This window comes from Mycteria americana, chromosome 14 (genome assembly GCF_035582795.1).
Source record: "Mycteria americana isolate JAX WOST 10 ecotype Jacksonville Zoo and Gardens chromosome 14, USCA_MyAme_1.0, whole genome shotgun sequence".
NCBI classification, from domain to species: Eukaryota; Metazoa; Chordata; class Aves; order Ciconiiformes; family Ciconiidae; genus Mycteria; species Mycteria americana.
Genome location: NC_134378.1, coordinates 6,754,630 through 6,772,766, shown reverse-complemented (window position 1 = coordinate 6,772,766; position 18,137 = coordinate 6,754,630). Strand labels below are relative to the sequence as shown.

Here is an 18,137-nt window from a genome sequence, read left to right as displayed (position 1 = left end):
TTTATTGTTTTTAAAACTGTGTACATTTGTTCAGATTTTAAAAGCTGAAAAAAAGTGTTTGTACTGGAAAGGAAAAAAATAAAGTATTTCTTGCTGAGGTTTCCAGGATCAAAATGACTTGTGTGGCTTTCAGAAAAGCAGCACAACGCCAGGATTGGGTTAAGACAGGGAGCCAGAGTTAGAGCACTGAGCCTATTTAGAGAAGAAGAGGGGGCAGGCAGACTAGAAAGAGATGATTTACACTCACACGTAGTGGTCAGGGAAGGAGAAGCTGGACGCCAGACTGGAGGAAGGAGCCCAGCAGTGCTCGTGCCTGTTGTACGTTATGCTGGGAGCCCCGCGAGCAGGGGCAGCAGGCTGGCTGAACACACAGCAGTGCTGGCAACCAGGTTTCAGAGAAGTCCCCCACAGAGCATGGGGACAGGCCCGTTGAGCCCCAACCCAACCCTGCTTCAGGACAGCTGAGCTTTCCTTGAACACTCCAATACAGGGGCACAGGAATGAGCTCCTGCTCTGGCACAAGATCATGGCAGGCTGCCGGCACAGGAGAGATTCACCCCCACGCACACACACATAAGGCCAGAGTCTGTTTCCTCTATTAAGTCAATTTTGCAGCATTACCTGAAGGTAGTAGGTGAAAAATAAGATAAAATTTAAAAAAATCCTTTAGTGCAGCTGCTCCACAGGCCCAGGAAGCTGCAGGTCCGGCCCCCATCTCCACCAAGGCCCCCATGGCAGGGCACTTCAGCAGAATAATCCCAACCATCTTTGTAAAAGGACACGAGCCTGGCTCCCGCTTCTGTGCACAGGGCTACAGCGGACAAGAGGCAGCCTGGATTAAGGCACTATTTATTAATTATTGCTATTAGTGAAGAATACTCAAAACCCCAACAGCTTCCATCCACCTTAACAACTTGTTATGCCACAGGACAGCTTCACTCCATCAGCTACCAAACTGCAGGTAGCCAGACAGTCTGGGAACACTGGTCATACTGGAGGTAGCAATAGCTATGCCAGAGGCTCATCAATAAATAAGACAGTGACCCACCACCACCTTTAAAAAAAGAGCCAGGCTTTAAAGGTGTTAAGAACATTAAGAAAAGATCCAGCTTATAGGAATATCCGTTTAGTAAATAGAGCTTTTGTAGAGTCAGAGCTCCCTCTTACCCCCCTTGGCCCCCAAGAAGAGGTGTTTCTAGTACAGACCATGACCTGTATTAGAAGTACAAAATGCCTGAGCAGCAAACAGGGAGGAGGAGATGCATCTGGAGCAGCCAGTCCTGGCAGAGGATGCACAGGAGAGCCCTGGGTCAGGTCTCCACAGGTAGCAGTGTCAGGAGAAGGCATCCAAGTCAACGGCAGGCAGCGGAGGTCTCCAGTAGGCAAAGTGGCTGTACTCTGGACACAACAGAGCAGCGCTCCCACTCTGTCCCAGGGGTGGGAAGATCAGCTCCACCAGCTCTGACAGCCGCTCGTACCTAGGCAGGTAAAGAAAGAAGTTGCATTGGGGTCATTGGGGGTTTGTTTGCTTTTCTACCCCATGAGATGCTTCTCTGGGTTAAACCCAGGTTAACCCAAAGAAGCTGAGGAACAAGCAGGTTGCTTACGTTGACTTGTGGTTCTTCGTGAGCTCCTGGATCAGCTCTCCCTTGGGGTTGACTGTGAATATGCGGCTCTCCGGCAGGCCCACTTGCTTGTAAGCGTAGACGTCCTGCCCAAGGAAGGCCAGCAAGGCATGAGAGTGCAGGAAGGCACCACCACCACCTCAGCCTGAGCCCTCCCTCCTCCCCAGGAGACCCGCTCACATTGGCTCTGTTCCCAAAGGCTGCGTAGAAGGGCAGCTTTGTGGCAAACAGGTTTTGGATGTCCATCAGGCAGGCAATCTTGAACACCTCTGGCTTCTTCTCAATCACCTCCCTGCAGCACAAGAGACACGCACAGAGCAGAGGTCAGAGTGGCATCAGCTGGCCCAGACTGTGGGGAGCCAGGCTGCCCCCAGCTCAGAGAAGTGATCTGAAGGGCAAGAGAGGTGTTGTGCATCAGGAGCTTCACCATGAAGCTCCAGGGAGGGCAGGCAGGCAGTTCCCCTGCTGCTTCCCATGAAAGGCATCCTGCACCAAGGAGGCCAGAAGCAGTTTAAGGCTGCGACATCCCTCAGCATCAAGTTGGGGAAGGGGGGTGCCATCCCCAGGGCACAGGAGGTGCAGGGCTGGGCAGGAGGACAGGACACAGTACCTGTGGAAAGCAGAGAAGAGGCTGCTGGGGGCGAGCAGGATGGGGCCCTTGGGAAGGGCACAGCCTTGCTCATTGACCCATTTGAGGTAGCCTTTGGTGATGTGTGCCATGCCGATCGCTCTGGCTGAGCAGTAGAGGAACTTGTAGCCGTTCCTAGAGAGAGCGCAGGGAACCCCTCCGAGCCGTGCCCTGCACAAGGCATCCTCCTGCTCCTCCGAAGAGGAGGAGGCTGAGTGCCTGGCGTAAGCCCAAACCTGTTCACCCCGTCAGCAAGCAAGGTGGCTTCACAAACAACGTGACTCACTCACCCAGGGACCCAGGCTAAACCCGATCCCCATCTGCCTCACTGCTGGGGAGTGGCACTGGAGGGGAACCCTGTACCACCCTCCAGACCCTTCCCATGCCGCATGCCCATCCCGGCTGCAAAGCACCCTGTGCTGCTTGGGACCCGAGCACCCAGATGGGACCCCCAGGCCAGCACCTTCCTCACACCAGGCTGCCTGCGGCCTGTGGGAGCTGGGCGCAGCCCCTGCAGACCCCCAGGCAGGCAGCTCGGCTGGCCGGGCACCGCCGTGCTCCGGCGGGATCGGGGGCGGCAGGAGGCAGCCGAGGTACCGGCGGCGGCAGCCCCAGCCCCGCAGCAGCGCGCCCGCACCCGCCCGGCCGCGGGAGCCCCGTGTGTCCCACCCCGAGGCCGGGACGAGCCATCCGCGGGCCCACAGTGCCTCTTAGTGGCCACAGGTGCCAGGGACGGAGCGGGAGGCCGGGCTGCCGGGGACAGCATCGCACCCGTGGCGGGTCGGTCCCCCGGGGCCACGGGAAGCGGCAGCCGGCACCGATCCACGGGGCTGGGAGTGCTGGCTGGACCCCTCTGCCACTGCTGCACAGCGACCCAAAGGCATCCGGCTGCGCCTGTGAGCTCCCAGGTGTGGTCTTGGGCCATCTCTTCTCCTTCAGCGCTCAGCTTCATCTCCCCAGCAAAGCCTCCACCAACGCACGCTCCTCCCAGGGAGGGCAATGCAAGCATCTGCTCCCAGCGCCCAGGGGAAGCCCCCTGCTTTCACCCCCCAACATCATCCAGACAGCACTGCAAGCATCAGCCATCACTGACAGCAGAAAACTAGGCTGTTTTGGCCAGCATCAGTAAGGAGCCCTGACTAACTCCCACTCAGCCTCTCCTCCATCATCCTCCCACTTCCCCTTGGCCTCAGTTGATCCAATACCTACAGGTGGATTTTGTGGAAGAGCTTAGCAATCCCATGATGAGTCCAGTCTTTTCCCAGATGCGGCAAGATGTGCCCAAGAGCATCCGACCTAGAAGGAAAGGAGACCAGGTTAGGCTGATCCAACCTGGTGGGTATCCAGAAGATGATGTGGTTTGTGGTCCCTCCTTGCTGCTTACGCAAGCCTTGAAAGGACACTCTGCCCTAACAGGGGAGAGCAGGGATGTGGGGTGGGAGAAAGGCCCTTTACTTGGTGATGGTGCCGTCGATGTCCGAGATCACCACCTTGTCATCCCAGTTCCACAGGTAGATGGTGGCCTCGCAGCGGCACGTGCCCTGGTACTGAGTCGTCACGCTGAATGCCACCTCGTTGGGGCCATCCTGCAGATTCAGCCTTCCCTGTGGCAGAGGGGGAACAGAAGTGGTACACCATAGAATCATTTAGGTTGAAAGGACCTTTAAAATCACCAAGTCCAACCATTAACCAGCACCGATTCACACCAGTCCAAGGCTTGCCAGAGGCCAGACTGCCACCTGGCCAACCAGAGACCCCAAGCCTCTACAGGGTGCCACCCAGGGTGAAATACTTATATACCCTATAAAAACCATGAGGTCAGGAGTAGAGAAATCCCTGTTGAAGGGTTGTCTCACCCCTACACACGCAAGCAGGCAGCAAAGGAGGAGGAGTAAAGTACATACGATTTGTTCAGAGGAGAGCCGCAGGGATTTCTTGTAGGTTGGCTGAGATTTCTCTGCAGGGGCATCCACTAACACGTCCCCAGGGTGCAAGGGCTCATCGTCACTGGATGACACCTCCTCCTCCTGCCTACACAAGCAAGGGAAGAGCACATTGCCTTTACTGTGCAGACCACAGCTTTCCCCATGAGCACCAGGGGATATTTGGAGGGGACCCAGGAAAATCCACCCACCACGAAGCAGCCATGGAGGAGCTTGGCTGAACCAGGGTCAGCCAGAGCCTTAACAGAGCTTTCTGCCCTCATACATTAGGTAGACTTGGGAATAACTGGTCATTTAGGGGGAGAAGAGATCAAAAGCATGCATAGACTCCTAAAGGCAACCTGGGAGGGAGGCACTCACCTCTGCTGAGCAGAGTCGTGCTGCAGTGTCCCCACGTTGGTTTTCCCTGGCCTTGACTGCTGCGGGCAGAGAGTGGCATCATTAGCACCTCAGTGCCAAGGGCAGGAGCAGGGGCTGCTTTGCTTTACTGCCACTTGGAGCAGCGACACCAGAAAAGAGGGGGCAATGCATCCCCTGCCTTCATGATGACATTGGCCCATGGAAGAGGAACCACAACCTGGTGCTGTGATGGGGCAAGGAGATCAGCCCAGGCACCACGTGGTGCCTGGGCTGTGGCACGAGGTCCACGTTACTGCATTACTAGTTATTGGTAACATTGGTTAATGCTGCTCAGGCATTAACAGACCTGAGGAGACAGCAACAGCCTTCAGAAGTCAGTTTGCCACCAGGTCCCTCTGGTGGCTCTCATACTCAGCCTCAGACCATCTCCAGGACCCTGCTGCTCTCCTACCCCCACCCCTGCCAGCCACCAGAATGACTCCTGTGCCATGGGGACACTGTTGTCACAGCCGCCACTGCAAACACCTCCTCTGCTGGGAATTCTCTCCTCCTCCAGGAGAACCACCACCTGCTGCCTTTCTTGGGCATCTTCTCCTTCACCAGTCGGTCAATGGTGCTCTGTGAACATGGCAGAACACGGGATGAAGTCAGTCCTCAGCCCAGGGAGGCTCAGCTGCCAACAGGCCAAGACCTTTGTCTAGGCAGGGTTTCCTTTACAAAATTATTCACAGGATAAGATGTGGAACTCCTGCCACATTCTGAGCTGAGATGGTTTTGGGGTGAAGGGTACAATGACTTGTTCCCTTCATGCAGCTTGGAAAAAAAACCCCAAACCAACCAAACAAAAAGATCTGGATGCCTTATTCCATACAATCCCAGCCAGGTCTACAGAGTGCTGGAGCAGGCTCATGCAGCCCCAAATCCTCCAGGCTGCCAGGGCCCCTGGCCCTGGCCAGCCTTGCACAGATACAACCATCAGAATAGGAGATTTTTGACAAGGAAATCTCTGCTCTCCAGGCATCAGTGGTACCCAGGTATCTAAAAGCCACCCTGAGGTACCTCTGGGGGAAAGGACAGACCTCAGGGTTTGTAGGCTGGAGTGATGTTCAGCTCTGCCCCAGGCTGCCTGCAAAGCCCTGGATGGGCAGCTTGGCCTCTTGCAGCCCCACTGCACTCTTCAAGCCCTGCTGAGAAGCATGGCCAGTAAATGTGTTGTGCCACTGACCTCAGGAATGTTCCTCTGGAAAGCCTGCAGGGACAGGACCATGGGAGCAGCCACTGCCCAATTGTAATACCTGGAAGAAGCAAGAGGGATGGGAACATCACCACTCCTGGAATGAGGGCTGTTTCCAGATCACCATCCTGCAGCATGGCCAGAAGGTCCCCTCTCACAACTACTGCGGGATGGAGTCTGGGATGTAGTCACACTCCTACAGGAGCATTTCTGTAGGGACAAAGGGGCCACACTGGTCATCCTGGGATGAAGCACCAGGAAGGGCAGGCCACTCACTTCTTGTTGATCAGTATCACCAGGTTTGGGTCATCAATGAGTCCTGGATTCTCAGCAAACTGCTGGTAGGAGACCATGTGCTCCATGAACTTCTCTGGTGGGACAGAGGCTGTGTCATGCCACGGGTGTCTATAACGGATTTCAGGACAGCAGATTCCCCCTCTCCTCCCACCTACCGCAAGAGATCTGCCTGCTGCCCCCCAGGCCTCCGCACAGCGACAGGGCAATTGAGGGCATCAAATCAGAGTCGGAGTCCATGGGGCTGTCGGCAGGCAAGTAGGATGGCGACTGGACACAGAGAGGGTCGCTGGGGTCTGCCACAGGCTTTGAACTCTGCTCTGTGTCACTACCAGCAAGAGAAGAAACAGCGGCAACATCAGGCAATAGCTTTAGACATACCTCCATCCTTTGCTGTAAGGGAATTGCTCAAGAACGTCTGAGCTCGGCCAGCTGGGGCAACCCATACCTCCTGGGGAAATAGAGAGCCACCTGCTCCTCATCCAGGTTGGAGAGGTCTTCCAGGTAAATGTCACTGGGACCCAAGTGAGGACTTCTTTTGATGGATCCTTGATGCACAGACAGAAGGGAGAAAGCTTAGCGGAATCCTTTTTCCAACCATCTCAGCATGTATTGAGAAAGCTAACAGCATTTTCCTCCATCATATTCATTTATCATATAAAAGAGGGCATCTCTTTTCCTACTTGAAAAGCAGCCTTAAAACAACAGCAACGGAAGTACCTTAAGGCACCTGCACTGGCATGAGACCACTTGCCAAGAGGACACAAAGGACTGGCTAAGTCCTGCCTATGTTCTGCTATGACAGTCTGAAGGTGCCATTTGAAGTTAGCACCATGCAAGACAACACTTCGATCTCCCTCTTTGTACAATGAGGAATCCCAAGCGTCTCTGCTTCAGGGAGACAATTCTGTTCAGAGTTTACACTGGCTGGAAGAGTAAGGTTGGTTAGGACAAGTAACAACGTAAGAGTCCTTAACTACACTGTCAAGGGAGACATATGCATGCTTCGCCCTTGTGTGATTTTCTACCTAACTTGGCATGCTCAGGGTGAAGACACAAATCAGGCCAGGTGCTGCCAGACACTTCAAGTTAAGGTATGGTCTACGCTGCTGAGAAATCTAAGCATGCAAAACCAGAGACATCCAAGGATGGACTTCAGGAAGGATAAGGCAAGAAAGCCTTCCTGGGGAGCTGGGTGGTCACTGAAAGGAGGAAACCTGAGGAACGTCTCTTCAGAGCAAAGGAGCTGGTAGCACATGGAGAGGGCAAAGCAAGTATGTCACACCTTGAATACCCAGTGCGGTCATGAAGGAGTTACACTGAATGAACAACCCAGCCCCCCATCCAAGTCAGATACATCTGCAGGCTCAAACACCGCTTCCAGCGGCACCAGTCACCCCCTCACCTTGTCTCCTCTGGCTTTCCAGCTGGGGCTTGGGGCCCTCTGAGTCCACCTGCCTCAGAGCAGCAGCTCCCTCAAAGGACTCCACATCTGGCTGAACCTCTGGCACAACACTCCCACCTCCCTCCCGTTTCTCTTGCGGTGCTGAGGTGGCCTCCAACAACCTCTCTGCCCCCATGACACTGGGGATGTCCTTCAGCCTGGGGAGGCCATTCCCATCCCAGGGTGCGGGTGTCGGCTCAACAACAGACACAGAGGAACAAGGTGTGCCCTGATGTCCCGCTGGGCTTGGACCTCCTCCCAGACCTTCAGAGGTGGCAACAAGGTGGGTTGTCTCATCCACTGGGCCCGGTGTTGCCGAGACAGCAGTTGCTGCAGTGGCAAAGGTCTTTGTGGACTTGGCTGGTTCAACTCGTTCGGATTTATTCACCTCAAAGAAAGGAGAAGAACAGGTTTGAGGACGGGAAGTTGCCCAAAGCATCAGGCAGAAGAGTACAACTCCTCTAAGGCTGCCTGGCCGCAGCCTCCTCCGCTTTCTGCAGGCCTTTCAGACACCCCCTTCCCACCAGCTGCTAAAGAAGAGCAAGAGCAGGGACTCACCTGAGGGAGCCTTCCCCAGGTCCACTGCACATGGGATTCAGCACCTAGAGCAAAACTCTCCTGCGGTCTGATCTCCAGCTCAGAGTCACTTTTGGGAGAAGATGGAGGGCTCAGGGTGGGGCTACAAGAAGAGAAGTGAATGTCAGACCTCATCTACCCTACAGCCCCATGCTTTCTTATCACTGCAAGGACATTTAGGGCCAAGAACCATTTAAGGCTGGTTTCCCCTAGTCAGTTCTGCCCCATAAGACTATCGCTTACAAACGAGCGGGACGAGGAAGCTGAGGCCCAAGGAAGCAGAGTGCTATGCCACCAGTTGTCCAGAAGCAGCTCAGCAGCAGAGGCAGGAGACCCCTGTGCACGCAGGCTTCTTGCATCTGTGGCCATGGCCAGAAGTGTCACTCATCGGCTCCAAGCTTTCCTCCAGCCACACCATATCAGGCCAGGAAAACCCTCCTCTCCTGACATCCCCAAATCCCTTTTCCTTACCACCTTCCCAGCCACAAGGCACGTCCCCTGCTCTCAAAGCAGGGCAGATCGCCTTGGCTCTGCCCAGTACCTGTCCACGGAGGCCAGCTCCCCATCAGAGTAAGGGTGTATCTCTGGGGACTGCAACGACCCCGTTTCTTCTTCAGGGAGATCAGAGAAGGAGAAATACACTGGATCACTGAAAAGGAGGAGAGGGGATGGTTATGCTACTCTCAGGCACCAGCCCCCTCGCCTGGAAAGCTGGCGGTACTCAACCTCACCATGTCCCCTGGCTTTCTACTCCACAGGAGGGGTCCAGCTTAAAACACCGTCCCCACGTTCCAGTACTGCTGGGCATCACCAAGCGAACCTACAGGCTCGACCCACCGCACCACCCTGCCCAGACCAAGCCGCTCACCTGGGGGCTGGCAGCTTGCACAGCTCCTCCACGGACATCTCGCTTTTGGTCTCCTCGCAGCCGTCTAACTTGGGGTCCGACACCTCCTTCCACTTGGGCTTCCTCCTGCGCTGCCTCCTCTTGCGCAGGGCTGCTTCAGGGCTGGAGGCCTCCTGCCCGTGAGAGGGCTGGGCGGCATCATCCAGGCTCTCCTCCGTGGGGATGGGGGACGTGCAGAGGCGGGGCGGGATGCTGCCCTGCAACGGGGACGGGAAGAGCCCATCAGCTCCAGCACCCTCTTTTCCAGCCTGGCAGCTCATGGCTCTCATCTATGCAACACAGACCACCAGCACAACCAACGCCACCGAGCCCTCAGCTCGGGGGTGGTTTTGTGGCTAGACCCAAAAGGAAAGGTTTTGTATATGCAACATGCGAGTAAAAAAAAAAAAAAAAAACAAACAACAAAACAAAAAGCGGGGTTATCCAGCCACAAGCTAATGACATCTTTAACACGAGCAAGGAGACACAGGCAGGAGATGGCACCACGAGACCAGAATTACAAAGGCTGCAAATGGGATTCAGCTCTAGAGCCCTCTCCCTGCTCTCAAACCCAGCCCAAGCTAGCAGCAACCACAAGTCAGCTCGGGAGAGAGCTGCCAAGATTTCTGGAAGCCACAACTAGTCTCATCCCGCTTCCCAGTAGAGCGGGCAGCCTGCCACAGCATCTGGCTCCCTCTCATCCCTGTCACAAGATTCCCCCAAGAGGCCAAGCTCCAAGATATCTGCCTGGCTGGCCAGCAGCCATGCCCGGGGCAGGAGGACAGCCTGGGATGCAGATATCTGGTCTAATGCTCCCTCCTCAGGGTGCTCCACTGTCCAGATCCTCCACACTGGTTACAAGGTCCTTTGAGTAGGAACCTTTCCGGACACACAAACCCTCAGAGGGGATAATGGAGTCACCCTGGGGAAGAAGAGCAGTCCAAACCTGGTCCTTCTACCTCAAGCCTGCGCTTCCAGGTGGTCACAGCAGGACATAGACCAGCAGCACCTCTTCATCACCAACCTCATTTTCCTCCAACTCCTGGATGAAGAAGGCCTCTCCATTGTCACCCAGCTTCATGTGCAGGTCCACGGGCTCTCCATTGATTTCAATGTCAACCTGGCAAGGGGCAGAAGAAGCCCATCCGTCTGAACCCACTCACCCATCAGCATACAGGAAGGCACTTTCCCAGGGAGGGGATGGGTTGGGGTTGCTTGCAGGGCTGACAGCCACCCAGCCTTTGAGGCAAGGGATCTCTCCCAATTTTCCTGGGAAGCACAGTCCTCCCTGAAAGAGGACGGGTTCCATTTGGGGCATCCCCTCCAAAAATTGGCAAGCACCCCTTTCAACAGGGCTCCCATTCCCCTCAAAGTTCCATAACCCACAGGTTATGGAAGATCCTAGGTCTGGAGGCACCAGAGAGGAAGCCAAGTCCCAGGGCCGGCACCACTTACCACCTTCTCCTTGGAGCGCAGCACACCCAGCTTCCCAAAGCGCACGTGAAACGGGGAGCACCGGAAGGAGTTATCGGGCTGCCTCACCACGACCACATCGATGCAGCCCGTCAGGGTGGCAGGGTTCAGACCCCGGTACAGCTCCTTCACCGTGATGAAGACGGTCTCAGCAAGCTGCCCCACGTAGTTCATTGTGTGAGACTGCAAGTGAGAGACATGAATAGACTCAGGTGGGGAAAAAGGGTTCCAGCAGCTAAATGCAGTGTGAGTTTACTCCAGGAGAGTCATTCTGCAGCTGCAAACACAGCTCCATCATGGAGACAGGTAAGCCTCTAGGGAAATCAAGGCAAACACACAAAGGGCCTCGATGGAGATCAGCCAGGGCCTCTGTGAGCACCAGAAAACAGGACAGAAGCCAGAGCACTAGTTATTGCACCCAGCGTGGAGGAGAGAGACCTTTGTCATTGGGATGCACCATCATATTTGCCCCTTGGGAGGACAAATACTACCTCACAGCAACACTTTGCAGTCAAGCTGTCAACATCCCATTGAAACAAGAATTTGGTCGGCAGGAGACCTCCTGCCCTTAAAAAAACCCAAAAACTCAGGACAGAGAGGCGGGAATTCCGAGGAGTGCTGCATACACCACACGCTCACTTTGAACAAAGTCCAAACCTAACGTTTTCCACTCGGAGGGGAAGGCATCACACCTAGGCATTGCCGAATCAGCCAGACCTCCCTGGTCTCCGTGCCTTGGCCCCTGCCGCTGTCGTCCACCTTCCCAGGGAATCCCAGCAGAGGGGCCGTGCTGCCCGGAGGACACCCGGGCAGCTCTGCAATGCGGTTTTCACAAGGCACTGCTGCACTCTGAGGTTGCATGGCTCCTGGTTTTCATTAGTAAGAACATGTGGAAGGAAAGCCTTGCCTGCTTCCTGCTCATCCCCTCGCCTGCTCACATCCTCCAGCTGCTCACTCCCCACGTAGAAACAATTCTGCCATGCTGGCGGAGAGGCACGGCTGCAAAGCCGGAGATTCGCGTGGTCCGTGCTGGGGCTCACAGCACAGCCATGCCTCCAGCCACGCAAGCTGGCACACAGGCTCCAAATAGCTCTCATGCAGCCCCCCTTCCTGCAGGCCGCCGCTGGCGGCTGCCTCCTGGTCAACGCATTGAAATCCCTGGAGTATTTTCTTGCAGATCTGTGTCAGGGTGCTGGGTGTTGGTCCCAGCCCCTTGCTCCCTTTGCTCAGCACTCGGCATCAGCAGGACAATGGTCTTGGTGTCAGCGCATCACACCAGAGGCTGAGCCCAGCTTCCCGAGTTGCCAGCTCTGCATCCCACCTTGCCCCAAGGAGAGGGTGAGGACAGAGGATGACCACTTCAGAATGACCACAGATGAACTAAAGGAAACCTCTTGTGCTGGCAGCACGATCAGCCGATGGCATGGTGTCCCCAGGAGCTCCCAGCACACACCCAACCCAAGGGGTGGCTGGTGAGAGTTGGTTCCTTACCCAAAGGGATGAGGACAAGCAGGTGCCACCCGACGAGCCCTCTGCCCCAGCAGGCACCCAGCCTCTCTGATCTGTTTTGTACAAGCTCAGCCCCCGCCCGTTCCCAGACATCCCTCTGGGAAGGCAGCCTGGGGGGGTGGGGGGGGAGGGCAATGCTAGCTGGCTCCCGAAGCTTCGGTGCCTCCATCAGCTCTGCTGCAAGCGGGGCCAGGGTCACAGGGCCACTCACCAACCTGCTGAGCCCAGCTTTGCCAGGCATTGCTGCCATTGTGGGCAGCCCTCCAGCTGCCTTCCCCGCTGCGCTGCAGAGCCTGGCAGCAAACAGGAGAGAGCTCCTCGCTGCAGAGGGGGGGATTTTCAGAGAGGAGGAACAATTGGGCTGGCCCCCATGCTCCCAGGGCAGTGCTGATGGGCTCCTGGCTAGGGTATACATTGAGACAGACCTGAAAAGTGCATAGGGAAAATCCTGGTCAGGTAAACTTGCACGGCCCGTGGGGTTTGGGGTGGGGGCTTGGAAAGAGTCCCCAGGATAAGCCCCACGCTGAGCAGCGCCTTCACAGCAAACACAGAGCGCAAGGGCTTAACACAGCCCTGCAGCCACCCAGCGAAACACGCTGCCGAGCGCCTCGTGCCAGGGCCGCATCCCCTCTGCAGAGCCCCTGTCCCCCCCCACGGGACTTCGTGCCCCATTGCCTCAATGCACAGCTGTCCCCTCCCCAGGCATCGGCCTGCACGTTGCTGTGGTCCCGCTCAGCCCCAGAGCTCGGGGCAGCAGGAAGGGGGTGGCTCTGGTATAGTTTTCAGCTCAGTGAGTTTAACTCCCTGGGGGTTTCACCCAGGACAACTGGAGACAGGCAGGGAACAGAGAGAAGAGGCTCAGACTTCTCGCAGCTCTCGGCCCCACCATGGGTGGAGCAGGTCCATTAGGGAGATGAAGAATAAATTACACTCTGGAGAGAGATTCATAGATGGACAGGGCAGGAGAAAGGGTTTTCAAGCCACCCTAAGGACACCAAGCCACATTCAACAAGTAAACCTTACAGAGGAGCAGGGCATCCCCGCCCCTCCACCCCAGAGCCAGCAGGACCGCAGCCCTTCATCACGCAGCTCTTGCAGCGGGCAAAGGGGACAATCCTCCCCTGTGGAGGCAACGCAGCTCACATCCACCCCGCCAGCTAAAAAGCCTCCCAAAATAAGCCAGCCAGTTTGCTAACACCAGCCTGTCCGCTCCTAGGAGGCGGCGAGCTGGGCCACCCACCAGCAGCACCCCCCTCCCGCCCTGCCCGCCCACGCCCCCCGTCCGTCGCACGCTGCAAACCGCCCAGGACCTTCCCCGTCACCTGGGCAGCTGCTGAGCCGCGGCTCCTCCTCAGCCGCGGGGCAACCGGCCCAGAAACCCGGGAGCTGCCCTCTGCCAGCAGTACGGCTCCTCGCCCCCAGCCCCTCCTCCCTCCCGCTTCCTTCCTCTCACCTGAGCAAGGGGAGGGCCCCGTCTCCCGCAGCGCCCAGGCCCAGGCCCAGGCCGTGGCTCCTGCTGAGCCTATGAGGGCTCCGGGAGGCCAGAGCTGGGTCTGGGGAGGGGGCTGGCACCTGCACGGAGCAGCTGGCCTTCATTGCCACCAGCCCCTTTGCTCCACCAGCGCCGGGCAGAGCTGCCAACCGCCTTGCACTGCCGGAGACCCTTCCTCCCTCCTTCTCTGACCCGCCGTCCCGCAAGGCCGCTGCAGCCTGACACGCCAGGCTGGAATTTCCAAAGACAGTCCTTCTTTCATTTTCCAGACCAGATTTCCCAGTGTTTAACCCCTCAGGGCGCAAACTATCAGGACCCCAGGGGTGGCTGAGCCCTCCAGAAAAGGTGCTCGCAGAGGCTGAGTGCACAGCTCTGGGAAAGATCTGCCCCTTAAAAGCTGCCTTGCAATGGCTGGAGAGCATCCTCATGCAGCCACGGCCAGGCTGAGGACAGCCCAGACTGGGAAGTATCTTGCTAGGGAGCCTATGCCAGATGCTCATTTCTCCCTCTTCCATAGGGCTATAGGGATTGCTATAGTGTCATATGGACTAGGATCACGAAGGGTGGGTAGGGTGATAATTGCTGTGTTGCTCACTTAATTGGTCCTGGCTGTAAGGTTGGGTGCACCTTGGCCAGGTTCAGACTGGGAGAAATGTGGAAGCTGCTGGTGTGTGGTGCTTGTAGGGAGGAACGAGGCTTCACCAGAACCCAAGGCTTTGGGGGATTTTGAGGGATAATTTTAGTTACTGCTCAATAACTGCAAACTTCGGAAGAGTGAATTTGGGTGAGTTTATTTCATTGTGCAACCCGGGACTGGGACCAGACTGGGGAAGGCAGCGTTTCCTACTGGGGCAGCACCGCCTGGGACACAGCTAACGTCACCCACCCTCCTGCAAAATCCTTCAAGGCTGCTGCCGCGCCATGCCTTACGCCACAGGGAGCCTGGCCTGCCTGCTGCACCCACCCTGAGCACCCCTGGGTGCAGCCCTGGGGGCTCTGCAGACCTGTCACCACAGGGTGGTGGCTTTCCCTCCCCTTCTCCCAGCCTCCAGCCCTCCCTGCCCTTCCCTTGCGCCGCAAAGTCCCAGGGTGCAGGTACCCTGCACGCTGGCAGCCCCTGCCTGCAGCCCTGTTTCACCTCTCCACCTCCATCATTATGGCTTTCTGCCTTGTGGGGGGTTTTTTTGCCTTTTTTTTCCCCCCCGGCCTTAGGAAAGCTTTGGGACACAAAGAAGCACTGAGCATCATTGTACAGAGGCACCACCAACGCCCACAGTGAGGTCTTAACAAGACATAAAGGGAGGGAGTGGGTGGCCAAGCCCCAGAGGCTCCTCTGCCCTGTGTTGTCTCCAGTGGGATGAGAAAGGAGAGCACAAGTTGAAAGAAAAGCACAAAAAAGCAGAGGCTTTAAGAAAACTGAGGCTCTCCAGATCTCAATGGGCCTGACGGCAGTGGGAAAGCAACGCAGGAATAGCCAGGTGAACTCGGGTAAGAAACTGAGGCAGTGGGGTTTTTTGTGCCCCCAAAAAAGTGCATTGATTCCCAGTGGACTGTGACTCCCCAAGGGCAGGGATGTGGCTGGTGTGGGCTCTGCCCTGCAGCCACCCAACCCGCTGTGAAGGTGATTCCCCAGCACCCTCTGTGCTGAGTTTTGGAGTGATGTGGATTGAGTGGCTGCGGCTCCTGGTCTGCACAAAAGCTGGTGGCACTTAGGGATGAAGGCTCTTCCGCTGGTGTGCACGCAGGGCTCTCCCACCCATCACTCGTGGAGCTGACCTTGCTCAGAGAGAGCAGGGAAGCACCAAAGCTGGAGGGTGGCTGCTTAGGATGTCTTTAGTCCCGGGTCCAAAGGGTCCAAACCATCCAGGTTGGTCACAGCTGATGGGTTGATCTGCAGAAATGCCACCGCTCATTCCCAGGCAAGCCCCCTGTGCCTCCGTTTCCTCAGCTGCACCATACTGGTGAGGTTGAGGGCAGTGGGAGGCACGGAGATCGCTCCTGTGCCCCTACAGCACCAAGCACAGCCTGGACACAAGGTCCCAGATCCAACATGGGAACTTTTCTAATGGCTGTAACAAACCAGCTAAGGAAGGATGCTGTTTTCCAGCAGCTTAATATTTCTGAGAGCTCTACCCCTCGGTGAAATTGGACTGCAAGCAGCTATTGTGGGTGGCCAGGCACGGCTGCGGTCCCCGAGGAAGGCGGGCTGGCACTGCGCAGCACCGGCAGCTGACCCGACCCCAGCGGGGCTTGTGGGGAGCTCGGGGCGGGCGGCTGCCACCAAACCCCGCAGCCCACAGCCAGGTCACCAGGCACTCACGCCCAGCGGGGACGGAGTCCGCTGTAACCTCAGTCTAGACACCTCGGGATGTGACATCTCAGGTGCTTTGTCCTTGTCACGGCATCTTAGACTAGTGCTCGGTAATGCCACCAGAGCGGGTCTCACCCAGGGCAGTGGTTTACACCCTGCAAACCCCAGGGCTGGAACACAAAAGCAAGGACAAATCTGGGCTGCACATGCCTGGTACCTGGTCAAAAATGCTGCAGAGGACATTTTGGCAGAGGACACCACTTCTTCCTTAGCCAGCTGAACACATCCTCAGGTGAGCACAGAGAAGGAAGGCAAAGCCAGCACGAGCACGCAGGCGGCTCAGCTTTGCTGTGGCTCCAATCCCCCACCCTCTGGACACAGGGGCGAGCGCTTGGCACTTGGGCACTTTGCAGAAACAGCTTCCCCCATCACTTACCTCCAAGGCTCCTTGCTCAGCTGGTTTTCCCCACTGGCCCTTATGCCCGGCTCCTGGCACGCTGGGCTTTGCTCATCCCCCCCCGCATCCCTGCAGCAGATCCCCAGCCCTGCCACGGCCGCACTTGGTGATGTCTGTACCTCCCTCTGTGCTACCCTGCAATCCAGTCCCAGGGCATTTTACTTACCTCTTCTTTCCTACTCCTACAGAAAGCTTAAAGCACTTCAAATTGCTATGGTAATTTTTTGCAAAGCCATACAATTATTCTTGGTTCCTGCCAGCTGTTTTTCATACCCCCTCTTGCTCCCCCTTCCTTTTTTTTGGAAGGTGAGCCCTGCAGATCCATCACTCCCTGGACTTGTAACCCTGAGCACCCCAATTTCTCTGTGCATCCTCTGCATCCTCCCCCCAGGAGCTGCTCCAACAGGGAGAGGTTTCTTCCCCCTTTTGGGAACTCCACAACCCGCAGATGTTTGCAATGAGCCTTTGCAAAACAAGACGGCTTTTTTTATTAGTTAACCAAGATGCAATATTTTCAGCTCCTTGCATTCCAATGGAAAAGCAAAGCTCACACCCGCCTCCATCTTGGCGGCTTTCATCCTGCATCCCTGGCACTCCCCACCCGGCTTGGACCACAGACTTCACCCCGCACAGGGCAGCGGCACGGCTGGCCGCAATCTGGCCCCTCAGTGCTGCCTCGCTGGCTCTGCCGTGCCTCCACCAGCCAGCAATGCCGGAAACCACGATCCCAGCATTTCCAGCGCCTCTCCAGAAAAACTCCATCCATCTACTTGGCAGTTGGGAGCACCCCAGGCACTCGCTGCCCAGGAGACTCCTAAATTTTCCTCTGTCCCAGAAAAACAAGTCGTGTCTTCAGTCGCAGGGTGGGAGAGGGGACAAGCCGTGTCAAAGACGGGCTTGTTTTTCCCCCTCTTTGTATTTCGACAGCTGCTGCAGACAAGCCCGGCCACAGCCAATTCTTTGGCTGCCTCCAAGGTGGGGGTTGATGGGGGTTTTGCCTCCTCCCTCAGTCATCACGTTATTTCTCCGTGATTTTCCCAGCTGCTTCAGCTCATCTTTGAGCAACCCCACCGTCCTTTGGGACACTTCTCCTTGGATCCCCACCTTGCTGCCTGCTTCTTCATGGGCCTGGGGTGAAATGTCTGGAGGGAGGGTGGATGATCTGGCTGCAAGAGAGACCCAGGAAGCCGGCCAACCCGCCTGCCTCCACACTGGCTGAGACCTGACACAGCTCAGCTCATCAGAGATGCTGCAGAGGAGCAAGAAGCTCTCCCAGACAGGAGGGGAACTGAGTTGACAGGAAGGGTCTCGCTTTGCTGTGCAGACAAGCAAAGCTGGGGCTGGGATGGGAGCAATCCTTCCAGCCACGGGGCTCAGCTAGTAGCCGGGGACACCAGTGCTGTTTGGTGGCTGGAAGCCCACCTTGCCAAGCCACTTGCTGCGGCATCCACGTCCTCTTCCCACCCCTGAGCCAGGGGTTCTCCTGCTCCCTTTCCCACACTGGAAGGATGCTCTGGGACGTGATCTCCTGATGGCCACTAGCCTGGCCCATTTCTCCCTGGGCCTGCCCTGTCCTTTAACTGCACCAGCAGCCCCCTTACACTGGGGTTTCCCGAGATGCCAGCAAACTCCAAGGCCGTGATGCAAAACGCAAAGATGCCTTTTCCTGAATGCCGTGCACCCGAGCAGGATGCTGCAAGCACCAAATGCCAGGTGAGAGATGGCCAGAGCCATTGAGTTTATTGGGCTGGGCGATCCAGACGTGGGGCTGACAGCTGTCAATCAGCCCAGCAGGTCCAAGGTCCCTGTGCCAGGCAGGAGCATCTCCCTGCTGCTGGCGGGGCTGTCATCCCTGACTGACGTCCCTCCACTGTGACCCTCCCGGGAATCCCTGCCAGAGGATGG

General features: G+C 56.7%; 1 protein-coding gene across 1 annotated transcript; it reads right to left on the bottom strand.

Moving 5' to 3' along the window:
- Positions 1 to 562: 562 nt before the first annotated feature.
- Positions 563 to 11,174, bottom strand: LPIN3 (lipin 3). The gene is given in 19 exon segments (XM_075516936.1): positions 563 to 1,478; positions 1,608 to 1,711; positions 1,806 to 1,917; positions 2,236 to 2,388; positions 3,463 to 3,549; positions 3,709 to 3,857; positions 4,158 to 4,277; positions 4,553 to 4,615; positions 5,070 to 5,174; positions 5,782 to 5,851; positions 6,067 to 6,160; positions 6,243 to 6,412; positions 6,533 to 6,632; positions 7,490 to 7,916; positions 8,087 to 8,207; positions 8,646 to 8,753; positions 8,973 to 9,208; positions 10,015 to 10,110; positions 10,446 to 11,174. Coding segments are annotated over 19 exon segments (2,652 nt in total). The 5' UTR covers positions 10,638 to 11,174; the 3' UTR covers positions 563 to 1,333.
- Positions 11,175 to 18,137: the final 6,963 nt, after the last annotated feature.